The following is a 14,542-nucleotide window of genomic DNA, read 5'->3' as shown; positions in this document are numbered from 1 at the left end:
ATACATTACAGTCACGTTTTGGGAATGAATTAATTTGTCACAATCAAATCACATGTCCATTGTTCTATTACTAAATTGATCTATATACGTATGCAAGCATTGTCGGTATTCATTCCGATTAATTTGTTATGAATATCTTCATTTGGTTCATATGTAAGTGCGCCCTAAAAGTCTAGTGTTGAAACAACGCCAAGAGTCGTCTAGACGCGTCGTCGAGTTGCAAATTATTGGCGTCACAGTAGAAAACCACTCAGTAGCATTGTGTTGTGTACACACAGAGACATACTTATCGCGGTTATTAATCCTATCGCCTAGTGAGATCGCAATTCAAACACGGCGTTTGAAAACAATAAACAAACACAAAGTGTTGAAGCGAGGCCGTTAAATGTCGAAGGTAAACAAATGGTCAAAAATGTAGCCAACACAAAACAGAAATGTGATACTGTCGTAGCATTGAACTTAGCGAGTGACACTGTTTTTCAACAAACAAACGACCTACCGAACGAAGTGAAAACACAAAAATCTAATTTAGTGAAGAGCAAAGGGTTCGAGAAAAGAGACAAAGGAAAGACAGTAAAGAAAAGAGTTAGATTTCTTGATACTGAGTCGAACCCGGAGAAGATTTCTTTCAGGGAACGTTTTGTCCAGTTTTTTCATTACATTTGGAGTTGTACGAGGACAACTGTTGAAATTGTTTTGAGTAAGTTTTATCGCCTATTTATTGCATTTCTATTTTCGAAGTGCTGAAACATACAGTGCCCTTTTTACACAACATTAAATAATGCATTAACTACGGTCCCATAACTACAAATTGAACAACGAATTTTTAATGTTTAAAAGTGCCAAAGTGTGAGTAAAGTTCCTTTTTAAAAGCTACGTTGTGGTATACATGCTGAGCTAACTTTAAATAAATATAAATTGACTTTGAACTTACGGAGTTTACTTACTATGATAAAATAATCTCCAAACTTTATGAATCTGCTTCAGCCTGTTAAGTAGATAAATAAAACTTTTGTATTTGAGAACCCAAAGCTCAATAAACAAGCAGACGCAGGATTATAACAAAACGTGCTACCAAACTTAAACAGCTCTAAGATTTCACGAAATTGCTAGATTAAGGAGTAAAATTCATTGTAAACCTTTACCCTACTAGCTATATTATTAACACCTCTATCCTCTATTAATATTTGTGATACAAACTAATAACTCTAAACGGTGCCGCACGACACAGATCGATTACTTAATTAAAATATACAGAAATAGAAGAATAAATATTCTTCTATTTCTTCTTATTTTACATTTTAACCGCAACCCAAAAAGGAGGAGGTTTTTGACTTATGTTTTACTGTGATATACCCATTAGATCTACTTATTAATTTTATGTTATTCGTGAAGTACTTATTTCCTTTTTTGAAATTTTCGTCCATAAATGACCTAAATTAATCGTCAGTCTATCTGTACCATCTAAGTATGTAAAGTTGTTGTCTAAAAGACCATACAAATTTCGACAAATAACAACGTTGCTCGAAGTACTCGTAACTTATCAGCAAATTATTATAGATCATTAATTTTAGTCATCAGACATCATGCCAAGAGTTATGAACTAAGAGCCAGTTTATCTGCGTATTGTTCCCAACACAAGGAGGAATGATCAGCGAGTATGAAGTTTGGATCACCGTGCCAGACACCCTTAAAGTTTAAATTTTTAAAGTTTAAAGGTGTCTGGCAATGCATGACGTGATCTCTATTATTATTCCGAAGAAAATGTAAAAAATTAGACTTTATACTTTGACGTAAGATTTTTTATACCTTTATTACCTGTTATCATCATGATCCAAACTTCATAGTCGCTGATCGTTCCTCCCTGTGTTGGGGGCAATACGCAGAGAAACTTTGTGCTTTTATAAAATAACGAAGGTTTGGCACGCGGTGGCTCTCTCTCTCTCTCTATTAGTAGGTAATTGGAACGATTATCTCACAATTATTATTATTTACACGTAGATATTAACAGTAGATGTTGTTGCCCACCCGTTTGATATACAGACACAGACAAATCAACCTAGACATAAAGTTAGGAAATCTTGCCAAACTATTTCATTGTTATGGATTCACAATACTCAATATTGAAAACATAGTTGATTGAACTATAGCGAAACTGTAATCGAAAAAGCGTCACCGAACGTTCACATTTAAGGGAATAATGAAATTCCCGAAACGGATATCGATTACGTAGCAATTTTTTCTTTGAAAGCCTGTCGCTTACACTTCCACGGTTTTATTTAGTACAGATATTATACCTGTACTTATATGACTTTGTTGCCTTTATCGGGACAAAAATATGTATGTACTTAGGTACTTTGTAAACGCGACATTTCATGCGATAGAAATGCGTCATTTACGGAGTTACCATTTGACCGATGTCGTCTGATCTACCGATACCGGTCACTAAAATAATCGACCCGTCATCGATAAATCGATACTAAATCGACCATCACTTTAATATCGATTGATGGTCGATTGGCGGTGTAAGAAACCGCCGCACGAAAATCTTTCGACTCTATAGATTACACGAGAAATATCGATTGATCGATTGAATGATAAATATCGAGCAAGTCGATTTGATGTAGTAGGATAGGAACTATTCGGTCTACCGGTTGACTGATCTCATTCCACTATTTGTCGATCGGGTTAGTATGGTAACTTGCAGTAATTAAAAACTATTTTATACATGTAAGTAAATTAATTAATAATAATAACTATGTGGTTGACGTAGTGGGTAGCACGTATATTATTACTATATGTTATATTATTACTGTTTTTATCCAAGCACTGCGTGCTACTGTTTGTTGATCCGAATAAATAAAAATAAAAAATAAAAATAAAATGTACATATCGGCCTTAACCGTTTAGGTACGTACTTATTTACTATAGTAGATATATTTTGAATTAATGAAAAAGAAAATTATAAAATTGAGTAAGTATACCTACAATCTACAGTTTTATAATATATACAACAACTTATTTACACAAACTCCAAGCACTTTGTATAACGAAATAATCTCTTAATTACATACAAAATTTTGTATTCATAACTTAGTTTCACAAACAATTCCTAACAGCTCGGGTGTAAATGGAACGTGCCGCGGAATTTTCATATTTCTGAGGATTAATAAAACCTCCAGATATTATTTCGATTGTGGAAGTACTGAATTTTAATTCACCTTGGGAACATCTGTCCATCGTACTCACGAAATATATAGTGACAATAATTTGTCACTATATTTCGTGAGTAGGTACGATGGACAGATGTTCCCAAGGTGTTAGAGCGGTGACCTCGCACCTGCACCTCGATTGCGGTAGAATGACAGATACAATGTCACGATCGCAATCACCTCTGATTGGTTGATGCTCGTTTACTATTGACTACAATGTATTGTTGCAATAAGAATACCAATATGGCTGAATGCCAATCACAACGATTGCGATTGTAATAATGATTGTTGCAGTTTTCCCCCAATCGAGCTACAGAAAGCGCATCGTTGGCCAACTCCCCACTAAAAACAACGTCAAAACGCGACGGAAGACCGTGGCGTGTGGAAGTCTGTACAAGAGACCTGTGTCCAGCAGCGCACGATTATCGGTTCATGATAAAATGATATTTCGTGAGGATAAAATGGTACTACGTTTATGTAGTCTTAGACTATTTAAGTAGACTTTGAGCTACGCGACGGCGACACGCGACTCTTCTATACTACTTTGTATAAAAATGTATGAAGAGAGTATTTCAGATGAGCGACTTCGACATGCGACACTATAAATATCAGTCAATCGCGCGATACTTGAAATTCACAATATTATATCACCGGTATCGCACGTCGCGGTCGCGTAGCTTAAAATAAATGAAAAACCAATCTTCTGAGCGATCAATCTTCTTGGCGATTGAATTTCTTTTTTTAACTGCTTAGGTTCTCATCTTAACACTTGGGTGCGGTTCAAAGGTCTGAACGGAAGCAGTTTAGCGTTCCTAGCTGCCTTTGAGAAGACTTCTTTTTAGACACTATATGGCTGCTAGAAAAGCAAAAAAAAACTCGGGGTCAAGCAGTCAATATGCACCATCATCGTCATGATCAACCCATCGCCGGATCACTACAGATCACGGGTCCCCTCTCAGAGTGAAGAGGGTTTAGGTCATAGTCTACCACGCTGGCCATGTGCGGATTGGTAGACTTCACACACCTTTGAGAACATTATGGAGAACTCACAGGCATGCAGATTACCTCACTTTTTCCTTTACCGTTAAGCAAGTGATATTAAGTTACTTAAAACGCATATAGCTCCGAAAAATTAGAGATGCATGCCCGGGATCGAACCCCCGACCTCCGATTAGAAGGCAGACGTCCTAGCCACTAGGCTTTTTTATCAGTCAATATGCACTCAGTTTTAATTCAGAATTGTTGTACATTAATGTGGTGGTGGTGTGGTATCTCATGAAATTTTCGTTTCATTTCATTTCATCGTCAATGAAATATTAATATTTTGACCCACTTACATGCATCGTGGTTACATGGCGTATCCAAAATTAATTTATAATAGATAATTACATCGATTCACCACGAATGTTCAAAATAACTTTGGTTAATGATCGTTAAACCTGCGCACACGGTAACATTTCTAGTGCAGTAAAAGCGTGTACTGCAACTAAAACGCGCTGCAAATGCAAATCACAGCTTTATATCTTTGCATTAATTTGTTATCATCACGAATTCAGGTTACAGCGCTGTTCCACGCATTTCACAAAATTTACTAACTCACGTAACAAACAAAGGTAACGCAAATGTTATGTGTTTTCATAGTTAAGGCTACTGCAGAGACCTAGCTGGCTGAAGTAATTTGGTGGGAAGTGCAGCTTCCCACCAAATTACTTAGCTACACTCAGCTGAGATCTCACGTACTACGAGTACGGACGAATAGAAAAAATGATGCCAATTTCTGACGAGGGAATTCTATTTCAATCAGGAAATCAAACTTCAAACTCTTTAAAACCTATTCTAGAGTTGATAATGCATTATAATATAGTCCGTGCAAAATGAGAACTCACTCGCCATTTTAGCTCTGACAACTGTCATGTCAAAAGCACGGTTCCCCATTGAAATAAGGACTGAAATCATACTTTTGGCATGACAGTTGACACGTAAAATTAAAATTGCGAGTGAGATCTCATTTTGTACGCATTATATTATTATGTTTTGTCTTTTTATTTCAAATACAAACACGACGTGTTGTGTTGCTAACACAGACCACCACCTATAGACGCCTAATGGCCAAACACCCCTGCTCGCCAAGCTTAGGCACTTGCTTAGCATAAAAGTCGGCCCACGGCCGTTCGGTACCCTCATTCCGCATACTGTTTTAATTACGTGACTTTTAAGTCCACTAATCACAACAAAGCATTCTCCCCTGTCCCCCGCCAACATTTTACGATTTTGTTTCATGCAAAACCTTGTATATGCGTACTCTAGGAGTTGACATCTCTGTGGTTGCTAACAATATAATACGGATGTCTATTGCTACACCTAAAGCTCTTTTCTAAAGCTTACAACAAGTCATATGTAGCTCTTTTATTATTCACAAATACAACAAAAACTAAACCATTACTACCCAAACAATTGACGTAAAAGTGACATAATAATAAAGGCGGGTTTACATGAAGCCAAATGCGGCAATAAAACTAGATAGTTGAGGTCACGTCGCGTCTGACCCGCTCCTAACCAGTAAACTTGCGCCTTTCGGTCCCAAAGTATAAAATATATTGCCTGCAGATGTCATTGTTCACTGTTTACCTTTTATTTTATATATTTGGGTTAAATTTTCATACATATAATGTTAGAATCTAGAATCGCAATAAATATGTTTAGGCATTTGACATCGATAAAAAATATAATTAAAAACCTTTGGTACATTTATATAACTGATCTGAGATCGGATTAATGCGTAAGCAATATCCGAGTTCGGTCCGAGTTTTTATATCCGTATTTTCACGGACTCTGACGATGAATGCGTGATCGCTCTTAGTATATTAATAAAGAAGAACATTCTATTGAATGTGTAGATACCTAAATATAAATTCGTGTACGACTCCGAAGAATATTAATTATTGAAGCCAGTTGTTCCCAAGGATACGCAGGTGGTCGTGTGATTATTTTGATGAGGATTTTTAGTTACAATTTCGTGTTTCTAGACAATATTACTACCTAGAGGTATTACCAGTATAAATATAAATAACTTACGACTAGAATCAGTGATTAGTTAATACTGAAAACAACAATAACAATTGTTTTAAGGTAGGTAGTTTGTAAGCTGTCACCAAAACAAACGAACATTTTTTTTTGGGTTTTCATTCACGGTTTGTTGCGATGTCTAGCTCGGAAATTGAAATATTTCATTCAGCCGAAATAATAATAATTTATGTTGTATACATAATTATGTACGGAACCCTAACAGAGCGAGGTCTAACTCTCTCTTGGCCAGTTTTTAACTTGACTTTTTTGATTTGGCATGTGTTATAATATTATGAATGTGTTTCAATCTACACCTTGAAAACCCGCTCGAAAAAAATCCATCTTACTACTCTTTTAACCATTTTAATGTACATGATGATTGAACGATGTATATGAGATAGTCATAAAACAAAATTAGAATCGGAATTGTTATGATGGCGAGGCAAGCTGAGGTCGTCTGTTAATGAACCTGAATCTGACAGCTGTTCTACAAGAATAGATCGCTTGTTTACACCATTGTATACAATGTTGTAAATAGGCCTTAAATTCATCAAGTGCTAATATGTTAAGATATTAACAAGCATAGAAGTGGCCATGAATACTAAATATTTTAAATATCTCATAAAATCAGTGTACTTAAAGTAAAGAAAATGAGTTTTAGTTTTAGTTTCCACTGCGGGTTGACATTAAACCTAATTGGAGGTTATCATAAGAAACATTTTAAACCTTCGCGCAATTGAATTATCACCATTTTGGCTTTTTAGAGCGTTGTCCATGTCACTCATACCTATTTGACGTTTTGTCGGTCTCAACGACAGACACAATGCTCTACAAATCTGCTATCTCCTTCTAAATATCGATGTACTTACATTACTTTCTGCTGCGTACTGGTACTGTACTTATTAGAATTTATAAAAATAAACCCCGTCCTTTAGTTTGACTCGTCATGGTGGGGGCACTACCGTGCCCCCTGATAAGTAATGTAAATTTTGTTGTTATGGAATATTAGTTGCAATAAGGAAAAAAACAGCTTTATCTATTGCAGTTGGCACTCACTTTGTTACTTAAATTTATTTACAATTAAATTAATTGATAATAGATGGCGGCTTCAAAGTAGCTGTTCTGTTTGGCGGACATTGTAAACATGTAGGAAAGGAACGCGAACGTTAACTTCCGTCCGAAAAAGATTTGCGTTACTCTCAATTCGTGCCTACAGAAGTTTAACTTCAATAAAATAATTCATTTCGGTTTTTTATGACCACTTCTCAATAACCCGATATTATGATCATTTCCCAGAATGTCTAATTAATTAAGCATCATTAATTAGCAAATAGAATGGGGAAATATCTAAAACTTAAAACTTAGTACCCGTACTCTACTTTGGAAATCGCTTGAATGAATAATACTTATTTATTAATCTGTATGTTATAACTTATAATATTACCTAAGTAAGTTAGTAAGAAAGAATGAGTTAGTACAGTTTCTACTCCAAACATTTTGCTGTCCGACGTGATTACACTTGATTTTCGGATGTGGACTGACTGATACTGATATGCATTTAGTATATTCGCGGCTTCGCATACAAAAGGTGCGCTTAAAACAAAATGTCTGTGAGCATAGATATGGAGACGTTTTCTTTCAAGAAGAATTTTAGACGTCGAACACTGAATACAATTCGATCGGCCGTGACGGCGCTAAAGCAAATCGCTAGTAAGTGCTTTTAAATTGAATTCTGGAAAACAAGTTTTGTTTTAGAACAGCGAAGGCTTTTAAGTTTGTGCTTGTGTGAAATTTTGTACGACTTTGTTTTGGTACTGCGTACTTTATAGGAGTTTAGCGACACAAAGTTTTAATTAGAAAAAAGTAAGTTTTGCTGAAAGGCTTCGCCTGGGATTCATTTTAAATTCATCTCCCCAACATCTTTAATAATTCCTTGCTAAATTACGCTAAATTAATTAAGTTTTCAGTGATTCATGATACGTAGCGATATCATTTAGGTTTGGTACATATAGCATTGCGTTGATTAGTATTCCACTGTCTGCCTCTGTAGCTCACCTATTCCTTGGGCTCTAATTTTAATTGAGCATCATCAGCTAAATGGATAAAAAGGAAACTGAAATACGAGAGCCAGAGCACAAAGCATTCTAAACTTTTTTCGTGGTACTTAATTGGTATGTACCTATTAAAAAGTTTACGAAAAGAAGTACCTACTTACCTACTTCATACTATAGCTCAAATTTTGTTATGGTTCTTAGTTTATTATTAAATTGCAGGAGTTTGTATAATCTTCAAATACTTCCCATAAAATGTTTAACATTAAAGCGATGCTCTAACATAAACAATTTTTTACGATCATTCAAAATTTCCGTGAGTTATTCAGGTCAAGTCATAGTTTTTGCTTTCATCTAAATATATAAAAGGAAAAGGTGACTGACTGACTGACTGACTGAATGACTGACTGACTGATCTATCAACGCACAGCTCAAACTACTGGGCTGTTTGGCATGCAGATAGCTATTATGACGTAGGCATCCGCTAAGAAAGGATTTTTGAAAATTCAACCTCTAATAGGCTGAATAGGGGTTTGAATTTGTGTAGTCCACGCGGACGAAGTCGCAAGCATAAGCCAGTTTCATATAAGTAGCTGCATTTCTTTGTAACTAATTTAAACCATTTGAATAGAGCTTTCGCCTGAATCCAGCGGCTCCCTGATATCGTCCGTCCACATATTGAGGGGTCTTCCAACGCTGCGCTTTCCGGTGCGATGTCGCCATTCCAGCACCTTCACACCCCAACTCCTTTCGTTTTCCGAACTATATGCCCTGCCCATTGCCACTTCAGCTTCGCAAGTCAAATGCCTCGTGCTAAAATATTTACCGCAGTTATTTTAAAGCCGTTAGGAGTGAAGACTGGGCGGTAGAGTATTCTACACATAAGACATAATATAAAAGACTAACATAATATGTTAATGACCCTTGTAGCTTTACTTTTAAGCCTACGTAAGTGAAGTAATTAATTACCATCTTTGAAATCAATCATTTGATACACCGGTGTTGGGAACACCGTCGAAGGGAGTAGATAGGCACTAGATTATCACAATAGGGCTGTTCAAGGGGCAGACGAACAAAGTCCTGAAAGGCCGGTGGCGCATTGGCGGTTCGGCTGGTGCTGCAAATGTTCATGGGCAGCGGTAGTCACTTAACATCAGGTGAACCGCCTGCTCGTTTGCTAGCTATTTTTATTTAAAAATGTATAATGGTGCCCATTTTGAATGTAAATGCTTTGAGTTTGAGTTTTTGAGTTGAACGTGATGATTTTGCATATTGGTTATCTGTATAGCGTAGAACAAACGCGCAAATAAGAGAGGAACAAATATTATCGCTGAATATGTTTTAACAGCAATAACAGTCGCCCATAAGTTTGGATGTGCCGACATATGCACTCTGCAAGCGGTCGGAGTTAACGCATAATAATGTGTGCGGTTTGGACTTTATATTATACTAGCTTATGCTCGCGACTTCGTCCGCGTGGACTACACAAATTTCAAACCCCTATTTCACCCCCTTAGGTATTGAATTTTCAAAAATCCTTTCTTAGCGGATGCCTACGTCATAATATGCATGCCAAATTTCAGCCCGACCCGTCTCGTCCAGTAGTTTGAGCTGTGCGTTGATTGATCAGTTAGTCAGTAAGTCAGTCAGTCACCTTTTCATTTTATATATTTAGATTACACACTGTGTTTCTGTTTGTGTTCATCGCGTAGTAGGTATGTATTTTTTATTTTATGCTATGAATACACTTGTACTACGTCAAAACATTAGGTGCTTTTACCTAATAAACCTATTAAACTAATTAAATTACGATAGAAATAGGAATATTTTACGAGCAATGATATTATTTTCATAAAAGTTAGAATTCGAATTTTTTTAAGGGTAGTAGATATTTGTAGAAGGAGAAGAAAATTTCAAAATAATTGCGTCCTTAATTTTTTTCTAAGTAATCATAATTTACATTATTCAGTATTTAATATATTACCCACTTACATACCTAGGTATGGTTATAAAAATGCATATTTCCTTGTTTATGAGATTATTTAACCTAAATCAAATACGCGGAGTGTTGACGCAATGGTATGATTAGTTTGCTCGTCGTGTAATAAACTACTATATTCCAATCAATGTTATAAATTGCGCTTTGAAAAAATAATAGCAGTCTCTTTCTTCCTAATAGAATATGCTTTACTTACTGGTAGAGCTTTGACGCAGCATAAACGCCCACAAGTTGATCTACTTACATGAAATAAAATATACCTATGTATATGAATTTGAATATTGATGAGTTAACTATGCAAAACCATTCGTGAAACGTCAGCACCAATAATGGTGTCATTAAATATCTCCTGGTGATTGTTTCCCTGCTTTAAAAGAGCCTTGTCAGCTGTCATTACCGAAACATCTTACTCTTATTATTAGGACAGCGTTCAAGCTAAGATGACACGACTTTTTAAAATTATTCATTGGAGAAAGTTTCTGTGATAAGTCGATATTTTAGGGCTCCCAATACATCCCAATGTTAAAACGCTTATAAGATCACTCAGTGTATTTCTGTATGTCCGTCTCTCACAGCCAATTTGCTCAGCATCGACTGGAACGATTAAACTTGTACTTATCCAGTTTTTCCGTTCATTGGCATTGAATTGGTAATCCTATGAACTTCTTATCCTAATACACTATAAATTATTGCTAGGTATTCAATAAGTGGCTCTTGAATGCATCCATAATTTCAAAAATTGTACGGAATGCTGGCGTAGGCGTCCTCAATAAATTATTTTCTCGTAAGCTTCAGGTTGTTAAATTTGAATAATTTTACATACTGAACTGGTATCTGTTGTTTTTAATACCACCAAACTGTTTGACCTGGTGAAGAATAGAACGGAGTACGAAGTTAACTGCTGATCTTAGCTAGTCGAAGGCGCCGTCCTATTGTCATCGCTCGTGCGATGATGCGTGTGTCCGATGAAAATGATCGCACGTCCTGTGCGTTCAAACAAACTGTGTTCTACTGAATGGCCTATTGAAGATCGCGCGATCATGCGATGCGTTCATATTGTATTTCATCGCACGATGAAATCGCATCGGATCATCGCGCGAGCGATGAGAATAGGACGGCGCCGAAAAGGCTCTCGAGTTTGTTACATTAATCAGAAAGTAACGTACTATGCTATTGTTAAGATTGTGTCCCAACTGTCAAGTTCCTTTATTAACGAGGTAACTGACTACGGTCTACGGTAGGCAGTGCACACGACGTGGACCGTTTTAAACGGTTTGGTTAGACCCCCATCAACTTAAGTGTAATGTCAGTATTACGTGTGCCTACTTTACTAATTTACAATTTAAATAGCATTCCTGAAATAAAATCGGGTGACTTAAATGTAAATGATGATAATTAATAGTAAGTATATAGGAAGCAAGTCTGTTTTGTGCAAGTCCGGTGTAATTACCCACCCTATTATGATACAAACTCATTTTTTTATCATACTTTTACTCATATTATTTTACTCATATTTTTACATTTGTTATAAAAAATTATAACAATGAAATAAAAAATTATGGTTTGATTTCTGTGGCTTACTAAATAAATAATTTTCCTAACGCAACATAAACAAAATAAATAAAGTAATATATAGTTAAACTATTTTATTTTTCCCATAATATAAATCCGCAGTCAGCACAGCTTAGCATCATTAAAATTAAGGATTTGGAATCTGAGGTTCAGATTATGTTGTGTTGTCTTGGTAACGAAATTCGTATCCGAAACTCCTAAAGATTGGTTCATTTGAGGTGACAAATAAACTCTGACGAAAGTGAGGCTAAGCAAAACGGTTTGAAATTACATTCAATGTAGGACCAATCAGCCGTGAGGTAACCCTCAGTTTTTGAATAAACACAAAGTAGAGATATTGATATTTAAATACATGTATTAATTATGAAAACTAATTTTAAATGTAAAATTATGCAATAAGTTTGCTTGAACAAGGTTGAAATTCATCATAACATTTGTACACAGCCTAAAACTCTCTAAAACTGTTTTAATATTAATGGTTTTCGTATTTGTATTATTCCATTTGAAATTTAAAAGTTTAGGCGCATCGTTCCACCTAAATTATACAAATTTATTGTAATCGGCTATATTTTTTTTCACTTTTGATTGCTGCGATTTTTTTTAAATTTTTGACTCTAGCATTGCAAGATAATAAACAGACTTTTGGAATGGAAGACTTTCGTGGTACAATAGTATTTTGGTCTTATAAGTGGGACATCTCGGATTCAATTTAAGAATTTATAATTTCTAAATTGGCTCAGTTCTGGTCGGCCGAGAGGTTTAGGCTGTAGGTAGTTAACACCCTTGGAGCAAAACACGGTGTCGCGTATAAACCGATTAGTTATATGGATTAGCAGGAAAAGTTACAACAACCCTACCACATTTGCCTTTAGACTATACTTATTAATTAAATTAACGGCTGTGTTAGTTGTGAGCTTCTTCTCAGAAGAGGCGCGTTTGGAACTCTCATAGCTTTAATTTTATGTTGATGTCTTATTATCACCATTACCTACCTTACCTAAATGACTTTCAAAAAGTGTGTTATACCTATTTTGAAAATTAATTATTTGATTTGTTTTTGACCGTCTCTGACATCAATGATTTTGATGTACCATCGAGTTACCGTTGAATCAAGCACTAACTAACATTTCGATGCAAAAAGTTTTTGCCTTTGATCTTAAACTTTAATATCTCGGTAATTATTTCATCTATTCACACAATCAATCGTGTTCTTGAAATTAACGATCGTTCCTAAGATGCCCACGATGATAAAATAAACACTCTTTCAACTACGTATTCGTATTTCCTGTTCGCCGTAATGTGCTCACATAATTTTCTTCATGTCCGCCATTTCTCTACATTCCTACGCCCTTAGGCTTGATGTGTAAGCATTTCCTGACCGAGACCTTTTCCATTTAAGAAAGACTAACTGTGTATAGACCTATCATCTATCTCTCTTACGTAAAATCGTATCACTTTCTTTCGTGCATAGCTTTTTTAAAAGGCTTTTTTTCTGTTCCAATGATATCTCACTGTACAAAACGATGCATTTTAAGGTGGTAGCACACTCTTTCTCTATAGAGAGAAACAGTCATTCCTTCATTACTTATACTATCCTTTTTAATATTAAAGTTTTGGAATTATAGTCATAATTAGTATGGAAACAGGGATTGCTTAAAATAAATGTGTTTTATGATTCGCATTAACTCCGATTAGCCGCACGACTGTTTAGATTTGCCGGCGTGTAATAAGTGGTTAGTGCGTTAGAAGCTGCGGTTACGTGCCCTTAATATTATGAGCGGGTATTTTCATGAAATATCTTTACACTAAAGCAAAATTCACGTTATTTAAGCCGTAATAACATTAAAGTTATGCCAAAAGATCTTTATATTCTTTCAAATAACCTTTTGAGTATTCTAAAATCTAAACACCCCTGTCTGACAGCTAGACTTTGCAAAAAATATAGATAGGTACTGATAATGATTCGTCAGTGGACACTTATTTTTATGTGATGCCTACTGCTGAAACAGGTTATTTTTGTACAAAAATATAAAAATAGGTATCTCATAGCCAAAATTGAATGAGTTTGATCTTTAGAAATCCTGTTTACGACTACGATCCAGTGAATTTATCTTCGTCACGAGATGATTAAAGGGTCAACCAAGATTAAACAGTGTCGCATTAATTAAAATAACATTCTGAGCGAAAATGCTGATATAAATTTTGTTTTAACTTTGCTCGAAACTGGCTGCTTGCAAACTTTGCTTTTCACTTAATTTTAACTACCATCCTACTAGAAAGTGTATTAAACATGATTTTGTAGTTATTAGTTAAACGCAAACAAGAGCTTGAAGCTATTATTATCGTACGCCTAACGCTATAATTACACCGAGGAGTAAACCATACTTACCTACCTATTTTATTGTGGAAGAGATTGCGGAAGTCATCTAAGATATTCTATACTAAAAAGTAAAAACGGTATGAAGATAACTGTTATCATAATAATTATTAGCGCCTATAGCTGTAAAATCAGGGAAACGACAGCTTTGCGCACTTTCCGAGGCATGGTGGTGTAACCCCAACTTCGAGCTGCTAACTTACCAAGATTATTTTGAACTCAAAAACTTTTTTTGGACCAAACCATGCACATTCACGCGTCCATA

At 35.5% G+C, this 14,542-nt stretch overlaps 1 protein-coding gene across 3 annotated transcripts in view; it reads left to right on the top strand.

Moving 5' to 3' along the window:
* LOC117986474 (Kv channel-interacting protein 4-like) overlaps positions 1–14,542 on the top strand; it is a 231,227-nt gene that overhangs the window by 110,819 nt on the left and 105,866 nt on the right. For 2 of the 3 annotated variants that reach the window (XM_034973310.2, XM_034973309.2), the window contains exon 1: positions 255–700. The exons of the other annotated variant lie outside the window; for it this stretch is intronic. In XM_034973310.2, the coding sequence (XP_034829201.1) occupies positions 403–700 (298 nt within the window). In that variant the 5' untranslated portion in view covers positions 255–402. Of the gene's footprint in view, positions 1–254; positions 701–14,542 lie in introns of those variants that run through there. 3 annotated transcript variants of the gene reach the window in all.

The sequence above is a fragment of the Maniola hyperantus genome, chromosome 11 (assembly GCF_902806685.2).
Source record: "Maniola hyperantus chromosome 11, iAphHyp1.2, whole genome shotgun sequence".
NCBI lineage: Eukaryota > Metazoa > Arthropoda > Insecta > Lepidoptera > Nymphalidae > Maniola > Maniola hyperantus.
The sequence above is the reverse complement of the archived record's forward strand: the minus strand, read 5'-3'. Positions and strand labels throughout refer to the sequence as shown.